This window comes from Mobula birostris, chromosome 24 (assembly GCF_030028105.1).
Source record: "Mobula birostris isolate sMobBir1 chromosome 24, sMobBir1.hap1, whole genome shotgun sequence".
In the NCBI taxonomy this organism is placed as follows: Eukaryota; Metazoa; Chordata; class Chondrichthyes; order Myliobatiformes; family Myliobatidae; genus Mobula; species Mobula birostris.
The window spans coordinates 59,660,862-59,680,674 of NC_092393.1; the positions used below are offsets into that span (position 1 = coordinate 59,660,862).

Genomic DNA, 19,813 nt, shown 5'->3' on the forward strand with positions numbered 1-19,813 from the left:
AACCTGAGAGAGAACCTGTAAATTTCTCCACTGGATACATGAAGCTTAGAAAAATAGAGGGCTATTCAGTAGGGAAATTCTAGGCAGCTTCTAGAGTAGGTTACATGGTCGGTGCAACATTGTGGGCCAAAGGGCCTGTAATGTGTTGTAGATTTTCTGTGTTCTATGTACAAGCTTTTTTAGCTTGTATAAAGCTTATTAGCTTTGTCACTCATACATCGAAACATATATGAAATGTGTTGTCTGTTAATGACCAATGCAATCTGAGATGTGCTGTGGGGCATGCTTCCAGTACCAACATAATGCGTCCATAATTTACTAACCCTAACCCACACATAAATGAAGGATCTCAGCTCGAAATGGCGACTGTTTATTTCTCTCCAAGAATGCTCCCTGACCTGAGTTCCTCCAGCATTTGTGTTGCTCTGGATTTCCAGCATCTACAGAATCGCTTATGTTTATAACCATAACCCATATGTCTTTGGTACGTTACATAGGGGGAAATGTATGTGGTCACATGTGGAACGTAGAATCTCCTTACAGACAGCGGTGGGAATTGAACCCCGGCTGCTTTCGCTGTAAAGTATTACACTAGCCGCTATGCCTTCGAGCCACAGTTAAGTAAATGTTTGAGCTGTTGGTAAAATACTGGATATGTGTGGATAGGTTGCATCTGTGGAGAGATGGGCAGCTAATGTTTCAGGCTGGAATGGCAAATGCAATAAAGAGTTAACTTTAAATCAGAGTTTGCCGTTATTTATCAGTAGGGCTAATAATTTCTTTTGTTTCGCTGTTGTGCTTAGAGGAAGATCACAATCATGGAAATTGAAATTCAGGCTGAGCTACTAAAGGAAGCCAAAGAAAGTATTGACGCAGCAAAGAATTACAAAGGTGAATTGGAACAACGGTTACAGGGCCTGAACCAGGCAAGGAAACAGGTTAGTCACTTTTCTTTTGGCAGCCGGAATGCCTCTTCAGTAAGGAGGAACTCTCGTGTAAGCAGTGTAGGTCGTCTCCTCTGGGTGTTCCAGACTGCTTTACAGCCACTGAATTGTAATGTCAACTGTTGTATAGGAGCTATATTCAACAACTATGAGGCAGTTGGCCATTTTAATCTTGTTAGCTATACCCACATCCAAAAACACATACAAGGCCAGCTTTTGCTATTTGTCCCAAGTTAACCATTGAGTTGATCGTGTTGAACTAAGACATAGAATAGTGCAGCATACGAATGGGCCCTTTCAGCCACAGTGTTGCACTGAACTAATTTAAATTGGTGATCAAATCACCAGCTAAACTAATCTGTTCCTGCACGTTCAAGTGCCTTTCCAAGAACCTTTATATATTTGCCTCCATAATCAATGTTCAAAGTACATGGTTGTCACCCATACATCCCTGAGATTCATTTTCATGTGGGCATACTCAATAAATCCATAATAGAATAATAACCATAATAGAATCAAAGATTTGCACCAACTGGGCATTCAACTGGTGTGCAAAAGATGGCAAATTGCAAATACAAAAAGGAAGAAGTAATAAATAAATAGGCTATAAATATCAAGAACATGAGATGAAAGTGAGTCCATAGGTTGTGGGGGCATTTTAGTGATGGGGCAAGTGAAGTTAGCCCCTTGGTTCAAGAGCCTGATGGTTGAGGGGGTAGTAGCTTCCTGAGCCTGGTGTTATCGGTCCCAAGGCTCCTGTACCACCTTCCTAATGGCAGCAACAAGAAGAGAGCATGACCTGGGAGGTGAGTCTCTGGCAGTGTATTCTAGGCTCCTGCCACTCTGTTTCTTTAAAAAAAATTTTCCTTGCACATGTCCTTTGAAACTATCCCCTCAAATTAAATGTATGCCCTTTGGTATTAGACATTTCAACCCTGGGGTAACAGATATCGACTGTCTACTGTGTATGCCTCTCGTAATCTTAAGAGCATTTATCAGATATCCCTCAGCCTCTGCTCAAGAGAAAGAAAGGCAACTATTGTAGTCTTTGCTACAAAAGTTATTTCCAACCATACAAATTGCAGGCTTCCAAGTTTTTTTTAAGAAGTGTAAATATTTTGCCAACCTCTGTTCAGTATTGTTAGTTTGTACTCAATTCGGAATGGCTACATGACATGTTGTGAATTGTGATTGAGACTCATTATATCACAATCAGGATTGTGTGTGACCTGTAGGTGTTGGTGTTTCCACACTCATCTTGCCCTTGTGACATCCAACATCCGGAGGAATGTCATTTCGGATAAGTTTGTCTTGCGGGGATTTATTGAAGAATGAACACTGCTCACAGTACAAAAGGAACACTATAGTTTCCTTCACAGCTTGGCATTATTTGCTTTCCTTTAAACAAGCAAGCAGCTGACAAGTCAGTTTAACAGCCCATTCACAAGGCAATGGCTTTGACAAGAGTGTTAGTCAAGATTGCACGTTCATGTTCTGCTTGACATCCAATTTAAGTCCAATGTGAGGGCTGAAGTTGAACATAACAAATCTTCTTATAATGGAGCAATGCGTGTAGCTTATGGTGAGCAAACACACTTAGTATTTTACTTCGGTTGGAGTAAGGTGTAGAATTATTTTTCTTGTAGTTTTACTTTATGCTTGTTTATAATCATATAATCACTTAGATACACTCAATGGCCACTTTATTAGGTACTCATTGTACTTAATAAAGTGGCAATACTCCAAATATGCCCCAACTAAAGTTTTATAAAGCTGCAACATAACTTCCTGTTGTGGGATAGCGTAGAAGACTGGCAAAGAATACTGCAAGATATAGATCAGTTGCAGATATGGGTAGAGCAATGGCAGGTGGATTGTAACCAGGCCAAATGTGAAGTGACGCACCTTGGTAGATCAAACATAAAGAGACAGTAGACTGTTAAGGGTAAGACTTTTAATGGTGCTGATAAGCGGAGGGATCTTGGAGTCCAAGTTCGTAGTTTGCTGAAAGTGGCTATCCCAGGGAAGACGTACAAACTCCTTACAGGCAACAGCAGGAATTGAACTGGGGTCACTAGCACTGTTAGAACATTACACTAGCCGCTACACTATGCCACTCCACCAGTTTGTGTGTGTTTCACAATTCCTTTCTTTGAAATTTAGTTCAGGGTATGGTAGTAATAGTGTCCAAGGACTTTCTGTTGTACCCTGATTTGAAATTAAAAGAGATGCACCCTTTAGAGCCCAGTGAAGTGAACACAAGATCATGCAGGGGCTTTGACAGAAAACAGATTTACTCATAGTTTATTTTTGCCACTGTTCAACTCTTGCATCATGCTGAGAAACTTCCAAAAGGAACAGGCACGTTTTGAGTTTGAAGTTTTTCAAACAGCTGCAGTGGGGTCCCTTTGATCAATTTGTAGCACAGGCCTGAACTGTCTCTCTGTGTCCTAAGTATATTTAATGAGGTAGCCTTTACTCTTTTCCTGGGCAGAGAATTAGACAGATTCACTACTCTCTGGGGAAAAAGCAGTTTCTCCTCATCTAGGTCCTAAATTTATTCCCCTAATTCTATTCTCACTTACCAGTAGAAATAACTTTTGGGCTTCCATCATATCCACCCCTTTTGTAATTTTATGTTTCTTTAAGACACCCCCCCTCCCCCCCTCCCCCCCTCCCCCCCCCTCCTCATTTCATACCAGACGACTCCATCTCTCCTCATAGGCTAACTTGGTGAACCTCTTCTGCACTGCCTCCAGAGCCAGTAAGTCTTTCCCCAAGTAAGGAGACCAGAACTGCATACCTTTTACAATTCATTCCACAAGTACCCTCAAGTCCCTCTGCACAACAGGAACCTGCAATCTTTCGCCATTTAAATATTTTTCTATTTACTTTTCCTTCTAAAGTGAAGGAGCTTGCATTTACCAGCGTTGTACTCCATCTGCCAGACCCTTGCCCACTCACTTAACCTATCTACATCTCTCTGCAGACTCTCCATATCCTCTGCACAGTACTCTTTATCACTCAATTTAGTATCATCAGCAAACTTGGATTCGCTACACTCAGTCTGCTCTTCCAAATCGTTAATGTATATCATGAACAGTTGTAGGCCCAGCACCAATTCCTGTGACACTCTGCTTACCACTGACTGCCAACCAAATAAACACCCATTTATCCCAACTCTCTGCCTTCTGTTGGTTAACCAATCCTCTATCCATGCTAATGTGTTACTCCCAATTCCATGTATCCTTATGGATAAATCTTTTATGTGGGATTTTTTAGAAATCCAAGTTTACAATATCCACCTGTTCCCTCTATCCACTGTGCTCATCATTATCCTTAAAGAACTCCGGCAAGTTTGTCAAGCAGGATGGACCCCCTCATGACTCCATGTTGGGTCTGTTTGTGGGAGCCACTTCTATCCAGATGTCTTGCTATTTCTTACTAAACAATGCATCAAGCATTTTCCTGACTGCAGGCAGTGAGCTTACTGGCCTGTAGTCACATCAGACTGGAGAAGTCCCATTCAATCAAAATAAAAGGAGCAGATTTTCTTTGCATTAGTTGGATCCTTTAAATGTGTTCCTTTTGTAAGTTGTGTCTGAAACATTAAACCATTGTTCCCAGAGACCATCTAATGGTTTTGTATGTTTGAAACATCTGCTTTTACTCTGTGGAGATGTTCCTTGATTTTTTTCTTTAAAAAACAAAAATTTGAGATAGAAGTATGCTTTTTCCACTGGGGTTGGGTGAGACTAGAACTAGAGGTTCATGAGTTAAGGGTGAAAAGTGAAATGTTTAAAGGAACATGACTCTTCCTCATGTTCCTTTAAACATTTCACTTTTCACCCTTAACTCATGAACCTCTAGTTCTAGTCTCACCCAACCCCAGTGGAAAAAGCATACTTCTATCTCAAATTCTTGTTTTTAAAAAAAAATTAATATCAAGGAACATCTCCACAGAGTAAAAGCAGATGTTTCAAACATACAAAACCATTAGATGGTCTCTGGGAACAATGGTTTAATGTTTCAGACACTACTTACAAAAGGGGGGTGGTGAAAGTGTGGAGCAAGCTGCCAGCAGAAGTTATGGATGTGGGTCCAATTTCAACATTTAAAAGAAGTTTGGATAAGTACATGGATTTGGAGGACTATGGTCCAGGTGCAGGTCGATAGGACTAGTTCAGCACGGACTAAATTGATCAAAGGGCCTGTTTCTGTGCTGTAGTGCTCTGGAGAGTCAAGCTGATGGAGGAAGTAACTCATTAAAATGGAGCAGTGGTCTGTTTAAATCTTGGGTGAGTCTTGTGCAGTTATTTTGTTTTCTTTAGCACTGGAAATTCAGTACAATCTTTGCATCCCCGGCACAAGTAACAATACCAGCGTTTAACTTTTGCTGAAGCACTGGCTTCTGTTAAACTAAATTCCTTCCTGTTTCTCCCTATTGCAGTCTGCAGCAGAAATTGTCAGTCCAGATAAGAAGAACGGAGGCTTTTGTGGCATGTTGCATCACTTCCTTTTAAAACGTGTTGAAAGATTTTAAAAAATGCTCTTGTTTATGCAAAGTATTTGTTAAGTGGGCACAGCTTGCTGGTGAATGTAAGCACAGGTTTGTTTGTTTCATCAGGAGTGTTTTAGGAAGTGTCAGTTCCCTCCTGTTCATAGCCTCTCCGAGTTATTTGTCTTCTCTTCATCCTCCTTTCCCTGAAATCCTGACTCAGGGTAGCAAGGTGCTTACAGGTACCTGCAGTCACTTGCTACATTATTCAAGGGTATTTTGCTAGTCTGCGTTCGCACCTGATTCGGATGCAGGTGTACTGTGGAGAGCATTCTGACTGGTTGCGTCACTGTCTGGTGTGGAGGGGTCACTGTGTAGGATCAGGAAAAAACTGCAGAGGGCTGTAAACTCAGCCAGCTCCATCATGGGCACTAGCCCCCTCACCCTTGAGGACACCTTTTGAAAGGTGGTGCTTCAGAAAGGCATGGAGTCTCAGCGTCTGAGAGATGCCCTCTTCCTGGGCTCCTGTACGATCAGAGAGGAGGTACAGGAGACTGACGGCACACACTCAACATTTTAGGAACAGCCTCTTCCCCTTCACCATCAGATTTCTGAACAAACCAGGCACACTACATCACTATTTCTCTTTTTGCACTAATTTTTAATGTCTTATTGTAACTCAGAAACTTTTTGTATATTGCACTGTACTGAATCAGATTTATTTGTCACATGCGCATCAAAACATACAGTGAAATGGGTCGTTTGCATTAACAACCAACACACTTGTGCTGGGGACAGCGCACAAGTGTTGCCGCACATCCTGGCACCAACATAGCATGTCCACAATGTTCAGCAGAGCAACGCAGAACACAAGCAACGAAACATATACAAACAAGCCCTGTTCCTCCTATCCACACACATGCAGTCCTCCAACCCCGCCTTCAGCTTCAGCTTCATCTTCAGCTTCCAGTGCACTCGTCTCACAGACATTGGACCAGACTGTCCAATATATTCATTCACTCTCAGGACATGGACATAAGTAATGATGGCATCTGTTGGCCTTCCATGAATGCCCCTGAGAAGACAGTTAGGGATTAACCACAACAATATCGTGAGCTTGGGTCCAGGTGCCTCTGTGATGCTGCCCTCTTCCTGTCGCCGGGCAGCAACACAACCCCCAAATGCCTGCATTCCTCCAATTACCCAACTCCAATTCTATCCAGCGTTCATAGCTGTAAGAGCAGCAAGGTAACCAAGTACGGGTACTTCTGTGAGACACTGGTCTGTCCTAGAGTTAGAGACTTGTCTGTGTGTGTGTGTGTGTGTGTGGGTGTTTGCTGTTGTGGATTTGTTCTGTTCTTGCTGTTTGTGGTGTTCTGCTGAACATTTTGGGCATGCTGTGTTGGCACAGGAATGTGTGTTGACACTTGTGGGCTGGCCCCAGCACGTCCTTAACCATGTTGGCTATTAATGCAAGTGATGCATTTGCCTGTATGTTTTGATGAACGTGTGGTAATTCTGAATCTGAGGGCATTCTTATAATGCTGGAGCCATTTAATTTGGAGGGCAGAATTAACGGAGTGCAGAGGACTTCTGATCTGGTGGGACTTTGGAGAGGGTTCAAAGGAGGTTCATGGAAATGATTCTAGGACTGAGGCTTATCATATAAGGAGTGTTTGATGGCTCTGGGCCTGTACTCACTGGAATTCAGAAAAATGAGGGGAGATCTCATTGAAACCTATCGAATGCTGAAAGGCCTCGATAGAGTGGATGTGGAGAGGATGTTTCCTCTGGTGGGAGTGTCTAAGACCAGAGGATACAGCTTTAGAATGGAGTCGAGGAGGAATTTCTTTAGCCAGAGAGTGGTGGATCTGTGGAATTCTTTGCCATAGGCAGCTGTGGTGGCCAAGTCTTTGGGTATATTTAAGGCAGATGTTGTTATGTTCTTGATTAGTCAGGACTGTGACGGAGGGGGAATGGATCAGCATGATGAAATGGTGGAGCAGACTTGATGGGCCAAATGGCCTAATTCTGCTCTTAGTTTTACAGTCTTATGGCATCATGTGATTAGAGTGCTGTATGGTATTTTAAAACAAAGGTGAGAGGTTTAAGATAAGGACCTGATTAAACAAAGCCTCAATGTAGGTGAAGAGTAAGGGACCGGTGTGAGTTGGGGTGCAGGCAGTGCAGCTTAGAGGGTGGTAAAATGTAACAGGAATGATGCCTGGTATTATTTCCACTCTAGCCCATGGATATTGTAACTCATTGGTATGATACAGCGAGGATCGTCGGCTGTGGCGTGGATTTAAAACAGAACAGAACTGCAGAGGAAGGAGACCATGCAGAGTGTTGAATCAATGCTGACTCTGTGCAATTCACTAATTCCTCTCTCAGAGCCAGGAAATTCATTTCCTTTCAAAATTCAAAGTAAGTGTATTATCAAAGTACATATATGTCACCATATACAAACCTGAGATTCATTTTATTATGGGCATACTCAGTAATTCCAAGAAACAATAGAATTGATGAAAGACTGTACACAACAGGATGGACAAACAACTGATGTGCAAAAGACAACAAACTGCAAATACAAAAGGAAACAAAAATAAATGAGCATAAATATGGAGACCATGAGACAGACCATAGGTTCTGGGAATAGTTCAGTGTTGGGGTGAATGAAATTATCCCCTCTGGTTCAAGAGCCTGATGGTTGAGGGGTAATAACTGTTCCTGAGCCTGGTGGTGTGAGTCTTGAGGCTCCTGTACCACCTTCCTGATGGTAGCAGTGAGAACCATTGTGTTCATTTCATTTTGCAAGCTCCCGTGCTCTTTCCTGTGGACCTCTCCACAAATGAAGAAACTGCCCCGGTTTGGTCTAGTCCTCTCACAACATCCTCAACTCCAAAGAGACTATCCCTGGCCTCTCCAGTCTGTCTACATAACTGAGTATCTTCATTTCCTGGAATAGTTTTAGTAAATCTCATCTGCACTTCCTCTGAGGCCTTGACATCCTTCCTACAAGTATTTATAGTACCCCAGTGTGCGTGTCCTATGTTTTATAAGGTTTATTGCTTGAGCTGAGAGTCGGCTCAGCTATATAAAGGAATTAATCCTCAGTCTTGGGCCAGATTGGATTGATCGGGCAGTCTAACCTCCTGAGCTCCTCCGCATTTTGTGTGCATTGCTCAAGATTTCCAGCGTCTGCTGAATTGTTTGTGCTCAGTTTGATCCTGGATCTCAGAGTCGCAGAGTATATGGTGACATGTATACAAACTTTGATAATAAATTAACTTTGAACACCACCCCTGCATGCATTTCATGTGCCCACCATTCTTGTGTATTTAAAAGAAAAACACTCTCTGATATCCCCCTACTTTACTCCAATCATGTTTAAAATTACGCCCCCTGATATTAGCCGTTTACGTGCTGGGGGAAAAGTCTGGCTGTCCACTCGATCTATGCCTCGTGTACACCTCTGTGATGCCATTTAATCAAGGCTTTAAGAATCAACTGGAAGTTTATAGGTTAGTGGCACAGCAGATGTATTGGGGATATTTAAGAGACTTAAACAGGCACGTGGATGAAAGAAAAATGGAGCGCTATGTAGGAGGGAAGGGTTAGATTGATCTAAGAGTAGGTAAAGATATCGGCACCACATTGTGGGCTGAAGGGACTGTACATGTCTGGTACTCCTGGTGTATTTTCTAGCAATATTTCCACTTTGATAAAAAATCAATCTCTTTGCAACAAAGGCCAATATGCCATTTGTCTTTCTAACCCCTGGCTGCACCTGTCTGCTAACTTTTCATGTACTTTAGCATCCAGAGCCCTGCGAATGCCACTCATTTGAATTCCGCACAATTATGACATTCTGCCTTTTGATTCACTTACTGAAGTACATAACCTTCAGTAATGTTCAGGGGCACTCAGAAGCCCAGTGGAATTGATGGAAAGAGTGCAACCAGTTACAAACTAATCAAAATCCGGTTTATTATCACTAGCGTTCAAGTTTATTGTCACCTGACTGTACCTGTATACAACCAAACAAAATGTTTCTCCGAACCATGGTGCACCCATAATAATATATCACACACAACACAAAAGAAAATATTATCACAAATAAATTCATGAAGTATAATTCAAAATGCATGTGTAGTGTGCAGCACAGGTAAACAGCTCACTATGCTGGTGACGAGACCTCGGTGGTGGCAAGGTATTCATTAGTCTTGTAGCTTGAGGGGAAAAAGCTGCTACCCAATTTGGCAGTCCTAGTCCTGTTGCTCCTGTCTCTTCTTCCTGACGGTAGTGAATCAGAGATTGTGAGTTGAATGGTAGGGATCCTCAACAATTTTTCAGGCCATTGGAATACAATGCTCCTGGTAAAATCCATCGTGTGATGTGTTTTGTGGCAGTACAGTCCAATACATAGAATGTGCTACAAGTTAAAGTAAGAAATATAAGGAGTGCAGAGCAGTGGGGTACTATCTAATCCCAAGAGCTGTTGAGTATTTTCTTTTAATCGCAGTATCTCCATTTTGTTTCTGTCCAGATCAACGGCAGTGCCCTTCAAACCCGCAGCGCCCTGCAGCATCACTTCAGAGAACTGAAGGCCTCTGTGATCAAGCTGCTGGACGAACGGTTGACGTTTCTCCTGCAAGAGGTGAATAAGGTGGAAGAAGAGAGCATCAAGCCCCTGGACGATTGTCAGAAGTTAATTGAGCATGGTGTGAACACGGCAGAGGAGCTGCTCAGAGAAGGTGAAGCAGGAAGGGGCAGGTTGGGGACCGACTTGAGGCTCATTGGACGGCACTCTGAGGATCAGAGTCCCATTCCAGAGAGCCGAGCACCGAGATTCAGGACAGCCTTCTCAAGGTCGTACAGAGGACAGGCTGCACAAACACAGCTACTGTCTGTTGGAGGAAAAATTAATTTTGGACATCAAGGTGGACCTGAAAGACCCTTTAGCACAATGTATAGTTCTCAACTCTCATCCGAGTAGAGATTATTTTATTCAGAGATTAGCAAGGTTACAGACCCTATGAACCTAATGAGTCCACACTGCCTGCTTACACTCATGCGGTCAATTAACCTGCTAACCTTGTACACCTTGGGAATGTGGGAGGAAACCAGAGCACCTGGAGGGAATTAACACAATCACATAGAAAATGCATAAACTCCTTACAGACAGCAGCAAAATTGAGTCGGGGTCACTGGTGCTGTTATAGTGTAATGGTAACTGCTACGCTACTATTCCACACCCCCCCCCCCCGGCCCAAAATAAACCTCAGTGAGCAGAGTTCAACCTTTGTGGGGAGGCCCTGTTGGATTTCAAATCCAATTTACCTGATTGGTTCAAGTTGAGACGAATTGATCGCAATGGCTGTTTGTCTTGCAACAATATCTACATGTCAGTCTTTTAAGGTCATGGAAGATAAGTTTGTGTATTTTTTTTCCCCTTGCCATGACCTCTTCAAGGTTGAGAGCAGAAGGAATCAATGTATGGGTATTTACCATTGCAAACCTTCTGGGCAGTGTCTCAGCTTACAGATCTGTCTGGGATCACTGAGGCTTCAGTAAATCTGGGCACTTCTGACAAGACAAAGCTTGGGAAGAGACGGGGGGCTGACAGCAAGTACAGCTAGATGTTGGAAATATCATACTTGGCTTGTGGTCAGAAAGCCCAATCTGCAGTCTGACTGGAGGCCCTGAGGTTGGAGGCCTGTCTCGGTGGGTGGATGGGAGGGAGGAAAGGGTTCGTTTTAAACGTAACAAAATCCGCAGATGCGGAAAGTCCGGAGAAACACACACACCATGCTGGAGGAACTCAGCAAGTCAGGCAGCATCAAAGGAAATGAATAAACAGCTGACGTTTTGGGTTGAAAACATTCGGGACTGAAAAGGAAGAAGGAAGGCACCAGAATAAAAAAAGGTTGGGGGGAGGGGAAGGCTAGCCAGAAGGTGATAGGTGAAGTCAGGTGGGTAGGAAAAATAAAGGGCTGAAAGGAATCTGATAGAGGAGAGTGGACGGCAGGAGAAAGTGAAGGAGAAGGGACCCAGAGGGAGGTGATACGGAGGTGAGAAGAGGCCAGAGTGGGAAATAGAAGAGGGGAGGGAAATAATTTTTTTTACTGGAAGGAGAAATCTATATCATGCCATCAGGTTGGAGTCTACCCTGATGGAATATAAGGTGTTGCTTCTCCACTCTGAGGGTGGCATCGTCATGGCACAAGAGGAGGCCATGGACCGATGTGTCAGAATAGGAATGGAAATTAAAATGTTTGGCCATCAGGAAATTCCACTTTTGACAGATGGAGCAGGGGCAGTCAACAAAGCGGTCTCCCAATTTATGACAGGTCTCACCAGTTTAGATTACAGGGATAAATGTCAGGGGCGGGGAGATTAGTGGGGAGGGATGAATGGATAAGGGAATCATGGAGGGAATGATTCCTGAGGAAAGTGAATGGGGGAGGTAAAGATCTGTTTGGTGGTAGGATTCCAAAGAAGTTGCAGACAATGTGTTGGATGTGGAGGCTGATGGGGTGGTAGGTAAGGACAAGCAGAACTCTGTTACTGTTAAGGTGGTAGGAAGATGGGGTGAATGTGGATGTTCGGGAATGGAGATGTAGGTGAGACCAACAGCAATAATGGAGGAAGTAAATCCCCTTCTTTCAAGAAGAACATCTCTGATGTCCTTTAAAGCAGTGGTCCCCAACCACCGGGCCGCAAAGCATGTGCTACCGGGCCGCGAGGAAACGATATGATTTGGCGGTATGATGAGTAAAAAAACAAATGTCGCTTGAGAGTTTCTTTAGAAGAGGTGGTAGGGGACGTAAAAGGCCTAACGATGATGATAACGCAGAGACAGCTGAGGCCGAGACTTCTCTTTTTTTAAAAAAAAGCTTCCTTCAACAGAAAATACAAGTCGAACATAAAATATGGCTTTATTGTGACGGGTGACTCGCAAGCTCCAAGCCTTCTGTGTGTGATATGTGGAGACAAGTTGTCTAATGAGGCAATGAAGCCCTGAAAACTGCTTCGGCACCTTGAGTCCAAGCACCCTGCACTTAAAGACAAACGCGCTGAGTTTTTTGAGCGGAAAAAACGCAAGCAAGTGGGACAGAAGCAAGTGCTGAGAGCCACCACCTCCACAAATGCTGCTGCTCTGAGAGCATTGTACTTAGTGGCTAGCTGTATTACTAAGGCTAAGAAACATCTGTTTGAGCAGCTTTGCGAGGAAATGGATGCAGAGCACAAACGCTTCTCTTACACACTGAAATCAGGTGGCTATCAAGGGGGAGAGCCCTGGCCAGAGTTTTTGAGATAAGAGAGGAGCTACAGAGATTTCTTTCAGGAAAAAAGTCACCACTGGCAGCGCAATTCAGTGACGAAGACTGGATAGCAAAACTCGCTATCTGTGACATCTTCAACCTGCTCAATGAACTCAATTTGTCACTTCAGGGGAGGATGACAACTGTCTTCAAGTTGGCGGATAAAGTGTCTGCTTTCACAGCCAAACTGGAATTGTGGGGACGGTGAGTGGACGGGCATATTTGACATGTTCCCAACATTAGCTGGGATTTTGGGAGAGACAGGCTGCACCGTCTTTCTCACAGCTGGTGCGTGATCAATTATCTTCACTGTCAACAGAATTCGAGCGTTACTTCCCAACCGCAAATGACCCAAGACATGCAAAGGAATGGGTCCGTGACCCATTTGTGAATGTCCCCGGTGAATCATCCATGTCAGCACGGGAAGAAGATCAACTCCTCGAGCTTGCAAATGACGGTGGGCTGAAAAGTATGTTTGGCATAACACCTCTGCCTGCATTCTGGATCAAAGTCAAGGCTTAATATCCTGAGATAGCCACGAAAGCACTGAAAACGTTTCTTCCATTTCCAACATCATATCTCTGCGAAAACGGGATTTTCTGCAATGAATGCAACGTAAACTAAATTGCGGAATAGACTGGACACAAGGAACCCCCTTCGAGTATCACTGTCTCCCCTCGATGGCACCGTCTCGTTGCAGGGAAACAAATCCAGGCCTCCCACTGATTCAGCGATATTGGTGTGTTGCAATGATTTTATATGTTCATATGAGGAAAATATGATTATGAAGACACGTAGTCCTCTTTTATTGTCATTTAGTAACGCATGCATTAAGAAATGAGACATTTTTTCCTCTGGTGTGATATCACAAAACACAGGACAGACCAAGACTGAAAAAACTGGCAAAACCCCATAATTATAACATATAGTTACTACAGTGCAACAATACCATAACTTGATGAAGAAGTCCATGAGCACAGTAAAGTTCCAAGTTTCTCAAATGTCCCACATCTCACGCAGACGGGAGAAAGAAGAAAAACTCTCCCTGCCACGCCGACCACAATCCGACTCTGAGTCATCCGAAAACTTCGAGCTCTGATCAGCTCTCCGACACTGAGTACTGAGCGCCATCTCTGTCTGAACGATTCGACCTCCTCGGTTCCAAAAGCAGGCAAGGCCGGGGATTTTGAGGCAACCCTCCGAAAGATTCCCAACCACACAGTAACGACAGCAGCGAACAAGCGTTTCAAAAATTTCTCCAGATGTTCCTCTGTGCTTTCACATCCATTCTCTATCAAATCAGAATTGCGCTGTGTGTTTAATATCCAAACGTTACTTAAAATGTTATGATGCTGTTGACTTAAGTGACTTATAATTGACTTATCACTATATTCACACGAGGAAGATGTGTGCTGTGTGTTTAACGCGGCAGGCCTGCTGTGTTCCACCAGCATTTTTTTTGTGTGTGTTGCTTGAATTTCCAGCATCTGCAGATTTCCTCGTGGCTGTGTGTTTAATATTAAATTTGTTAAACACTTTTAGAAACGAAATTGAGTGTATTAGCCACTTATAAGTGACTTATAATTGATTTATCACCTATATTCCGGTCGTGATTAACACCACCCCCCGCCCCCACCAGTTGGGCGGTCCACAAGGATATTGTCAATATTAAACCGGTGCACAGTGCAAAAAAGTTTGGGGGGTTGGGGACCCCTGCTTTAAAGGAAAGCTGCATCCTGGGAACAGATGCAGTGGAGACAAAGGAATTGAGTGAAGTGAATAGCTTTATTTTTCAGGAGACAGGGTGGGAAGATTATTTGGGATTCGTTAGGTTTATAAAAGATGTTGGTCAGCAGTTTGTTTCCAGAGATGGAGTCAGATCAAGAAAGTGGAGGGACACCAAGTGAATTTAGGGGCAGGGTGGAAGTTGGAGGCAAAGTTCAAGTTGACAAGCTCAGCATGGGTACACAAAGCACCACCAGTGCAGGTGTCAGTGTAGTAGAGGGAGAGTTGGATTTGTTTTGCTGTTGTTTTGTTCTGCTGAGTATTGTGGACAAGCTATTTGTGGTGACACTTGTGGGCTGCCACATCCTCCGACTGTATTGGTCATTGACACAAACAATGCATTTTAACTTTAATTTTATACTTTATTGTCACCAAACAATTGATACTAGAATGTACAATCATCACAGTGATATTTGATTCTGCGCTTCCCGCTCCCTGGATTACAAATCGATAGTAAATATTAAAAATTTAAATTATAAATCATAAATAGAAAACAGAAAAATGGAAAGTAAGGTAGCACAAAAAAAAACCAAGAGGCAGGTCTGGATATTTGGAGGGTATGGCCCAGATCCGGGTCAAGATCCGTTCAGCAGCCTTATCACATTTTACTGAACACACACAAAATGCTGGAGGAACTCAGCAGGCTAGGAAAAGAATATAGTTGATGTTTCGGGCCGGGGCCCTTCACCAGTCCTGTAAGGACTTTGTCTGTGGCCACTTGTGTTTCCTCCGGGTGCTCCTGTTTCTTCCCACAGTCCAAAGGCGTATCGTTAAGGTTGGTAAGTTATTGGTCTGTAATGTTGGCACTGGAAGTGCGGGAACTCCTGTGGGCTTCCCCCAGCACACTAAGGCTACGTCCACACTAGACCGGATAATTTTGAAAACGCTGGTTTCGTGTAAAAACGATAGGCGTCTACACCAGGCATTTTTCAAAATATCTCTGTCCACACTAACACGGATATTTGGGTGAATCTCCTCCTACTGGGCACGCACAGGACACACAGAAAACAAGCGAAGAGGAAACGGTATACTTGGTGCACGTTTGTCCAGTTACAGAGTAGAAAAACTTAAAAGTAGTTGCTAACACAAGGAAATCTGCAGATGCTGGAAATTCAAGCAACACACATCAAAGTTGCAGGTGAATGCAGCAGGCCAGGCAGCATCTCTAGGAAGAGGTACAGTTGACGTTTCAGGCCGAGATCCTTCGTCAGGACTTTTTAAAAAAAACACAAATACTGGCGCGTATGGAGGCAACCGACAGGGAGTTCAGGGACAGTATGACCCGGGTAATGACGAACATTGAAAAACTGACTAACTCTGTTGCATTAATAAAGCACCTTGTTAAATGTATAAAACATGTCTGCATCAGTGTTATCTTGTATTTCCATACAATGTTACATTAGGCTGTTACACATCTACTGTCAGAGAAGTATTTGCATAAATAGGTAAACCACCTTCATACAAGCAAGGACAGAAAACAGGGCAAAGTGAGTATACTTATTTATTCAGTAAGCTATGAGTCAAAGTGTTTGGTGAGTACATTTCTAACTCTTCTGGCGTCAGTCTCGTGGCTGTCTGTTCTGAAATTGTTACGTTGTGTGTGGGGTTGTTTTTAAGAAAACGATGAAGTGCCGCACTGCCACCATCTGTTCTAACACGTCATGACAGCGTTTTTAAAAATATCCGTAAAAATTTTCCCCTCCCGAAAACAGAGATTTTCTAAAACACCCTCCAGAGTGTGTAACTTTGAAAACGCCATTTCAGTGTGGACGGAGGGTCAAAACGAAGAGAGAAAGCTTTGGTTACGGATTTATCTGGTCTAGTGTGGACATCCACACTGAAACAGCGTTTTCCCTCCCCCGAAAACAGAGCTTTTCTAAAACACTCTCCAGAGTGGTTAAATCTGAAGACACCAGCTGGCTGTTCTAGTGTGTACGGGGGGTAGCCGGCTAATTTTAAAACCGCTGTCATGACCTGCCGGAACAAATGGTAGCAGCAGCGCGGCATTTCATTGTTTTCTGGAACACAACCTCCAACACCACAACAACAATATCTGACAGTAGATGTGTAACATTGTATGGAAACACTGATACAGACATGTTTTATACATTTAACAAGGCGCTTTATTTGTCATGGTCTCTTCTGGCAATCCCCCACCTTACCATTTACCTCAGGAATTGGGCCTCAATCCCCTCGTTTAATTTCCAACCATGCCCAGGTTCCACTAACTACACACTCACAACACGCTGGAGGAACTCAGCAGGTCGGGCAGATCTGTGGAAACGATGAGTCGATGTTTCGGGCTGGAACCCTTCGTCAGGACTGAAGAAGGAGGGGGCAGAGGCCCTATAAAGAAGGTGGGGGGAGGGTGGGAAGGAGAAGGCTGGTAGGTTCCAGGTGAAAAACCAGTAAGGGGAAAGATAAAGGGGTGGGGGAGGGGATAGGCAGGTCGAAGAGGGGGAGCAGTGAGAGAGGGTCTCACTGAACTGTCGAAGAGAAGATTTAAACTTCTTCAGGGTAGGCATACCTCGAAGAGACTTCGCAGCAGAGTAGCGAATCGTAAACACAAAATAATCTGCAGATGCTAGGATCAAAGCAACACAACACGCTGGAGGAACTCAGCAGGTCAGGCTGTGAGTGTTGCTTTGATCCCAGCATCTGCAGATTATTTTAGATGCAATTGTCACTTTTGCCTAGTAACTTGTTTTATTGCGCATGTTAAATACAGCAAAATAATACACAAAGACATGGCAAAAGTAAAGGCAAACAAATGCGGTAACAGCAAATTTCACTTTTGCCCAGTAACAAGCCTTACTGCATTTAGTTGTAGCTGTCATCTCTTTCATCAGTGAAGAGACTGTGGCTGTAGGAAATGTTTCCGGACAAACGCACACCAAGTACACTATACAGTTTCCTCTTCGCTTGTTTTCAGTGTGTCCTGCGCATGCCCAGTAGGAGGAGATTTGCCCAAATATCCGTTCTAATGTGGAAGGAGGTATTTTGAAAAACGTTTGGTGTGGACACATATCGTTTTTACACGAAACCAGCGTTTTCAAAATTATTCGGTCTAGTGTGGACGTAGCCTAAGTTGGTCGTTGATGCAACAAGACATTTCACTGTGTTTTGGTTTACGTGACAGAGTGAATTCTTATCCTTTGTCTTTGGATGATTGTTAATGGTGAACCATCTGACTATCTTTTGTTGCCTTACAGGAGAGGCCGCTGTCCTCTGTGGCACAGCTGAGGAGAAACTTGGAAACTTCACAAAGAAAGCCATGCAAATTCAACTTGACAGGTATTTACTTACCAAACTAAATTAATTCTGCTACTGACTTTGTATTTATAGTGAATTTGGAGTGTAGATACTTTTATACAATCCAGAATGATGCTTCCTGTGTCTGAATTGTTTGTCCTGTGTTATTGGAGGCCCAGTCTTACATACTTTGCAGTACCAGGTTGCCCTGATAACCACAACCATAAATTAAATTCAGACAGCGTGGAAACAGATCCTTCAACCCATTAAGTCCTTGCTAGTTATCAAGCACCTACTGAACAAGTCCTATCCTCATCCTATTACGTTAATTAGAACTCATAAGCATGCCCTTTGAGCTCAGGTCAGAGAGAATTCATATCTCTTACAAATTAATGTACAACAGTAACAGGCCCTTCACCCCATCATGTTCACGTCAATCATGATGCCAACATTCCATAAGACCATAAGACAAAGGAGCAGAAGTAGGCCATTTGGCCCATTGAGTCTGCTCCGCCATTTTATCATGAGCTGATCCATTTTATCCTATTTAGTCCCACTGCCCCGCCTTCTCACCACAACCTTTGATGCCCTGGCTACTCAGATACCTATCAATCTCTGCCTTAAAGACACCCAATGACTTGGCCTCCACTGCCGCCCGTGGCAACAAATTCCATAGATTCACCACCCTCTGACTAAAAAAATTTTTTCACATTTCTGTTCTGAAAGGGCGCCCTTCAATCCTGAAGTCATGCCCTCTCGTACTAGACTCCCCCATCATGGGAAACAACTTTGCCACATCCACTCTGTCCATGCCTTTTAACATTCGAAATGTTTCTATGAGGTCTCCCCTCATTCTTCTAAACTCCAAGGAATACAGTCCAAGAGCGGACAAACGTTCCTCATATGTTAACCCTCTCATTCCCGGAATCATTCTAGTGAATCTTCTGTGTACCCTCTCCAACGTCAGCACATCCTTTCTTAAATAAGGAGACCAAAACTGCCCACAGTACTCCAAGTGAGGTCTCACTAGTGCCTTATAGAGCCTCAGCATCACATCCCTGCTCCTATACTCTATTCCTCTAGAAATGAATGCCAACATTGCATTCGCCTTCTTCACTACCGACTCAACCTGGAGGTTAACTTTAAGGGAATCCTGTACGAGGATTCCCAAGTCCCGTTGCATCTCAGAACTTTGAATTCTTTCCCCATTTAAATAATAGTCTGCCCGTTTATTTTTTCTGCCAAAGTGCATAACCATACACTTTCCAACATTGTACTTCATTTGCCATTTCTCTGCCCATTCTTCCAATCTATCCAAGTCTCTCTGCAGACTCTGCGTTTCCTCAGCACTACCGGCCCCTCCACCTATCTTCGTAATGTCAGCAAACTTAGCCACAAAGCCCTCTATTCCATAATCCAAATCATTGATGTACAATGTAAAAAGAAGCGGCCCCAACACTGATCCCAGAGGAACACCACTGGTAACCGGCAGCCAACCAGAATAGGATCCCTTTATTCCCACTCTCTGTTTCCTGCCAATCAGCCAACGCTCTATCCACGTATGTAACTTTCCTGTAATTCCATGGGCTCTTATCTTGTTAAGCAGCCTCATGTGTGGCACCTTGTCAAAGGCCTTCTGAAAATCCAAATATACAACATCCACTGCATCTCCCTTGTCTAGCCTACTGGTAATTTCCTCAAAACATTGTAATAGGTTTGTCAGGCAGGATTTTCCTTTAAGGAATCCATGCTGAGTTCTGCCTATCTTGTCATATGCCTCCAGGTACTCTGTAACCTCATCTCCTTGACAATCGACTCCAACAACTTCCCAACCACCGATGTCAAGCTAACAGGTCTATAATTTCCTTTTTGCTTCCTTGCCCCCTTGTTAAATAGCGGAGTGACATTTGCAATCTTCCAGCCCTCCGGAACCATGCTAGAATCTATCGACTTTTGAAAGATCATCGCTAATGCCTCCGCAATCTCCACAGCTACTTCCTTCAGAA

The 19,813-nt window shown here is 43.5% G+C and overlaps 1 protein-coding gene across 4 annotated transcripts in view; it reads left to right on the forward strand.

Moving 5' to 3' along the window:
- The window catches only part of crlf3 (cytokine receptor-like factor 3), a 73,459-nt gene that overhangs the window by 35,896 nt on the left and 17,750 nt on the right, over window positions 1-19,813 (forward strand). For all 4 annotated transcript variants that reach the window (XR_011883017.1, XR_011883015.1, XR_011883018.1 and 1 more), the window contains exons 2-4: window positions 804-938; window positions 9,992-10,199; window positions 17,768-17,849. Coding sequence is in view for 1 of the 4 variants with exons in the window: in XM_072242129.1 (XP_072098230.1) it covers window positions 819-938; window positions 9,992-10,199; window positions 17,768-17,849 (410 nt within the window). In the remaining 3 variants the exon portion in view is untranslated. The remainder of the gene's footprint in view (window positions 1-803; window positions 939-9,991; window positions 10,200-17,767; window positions 17,850-19,813) is intronic.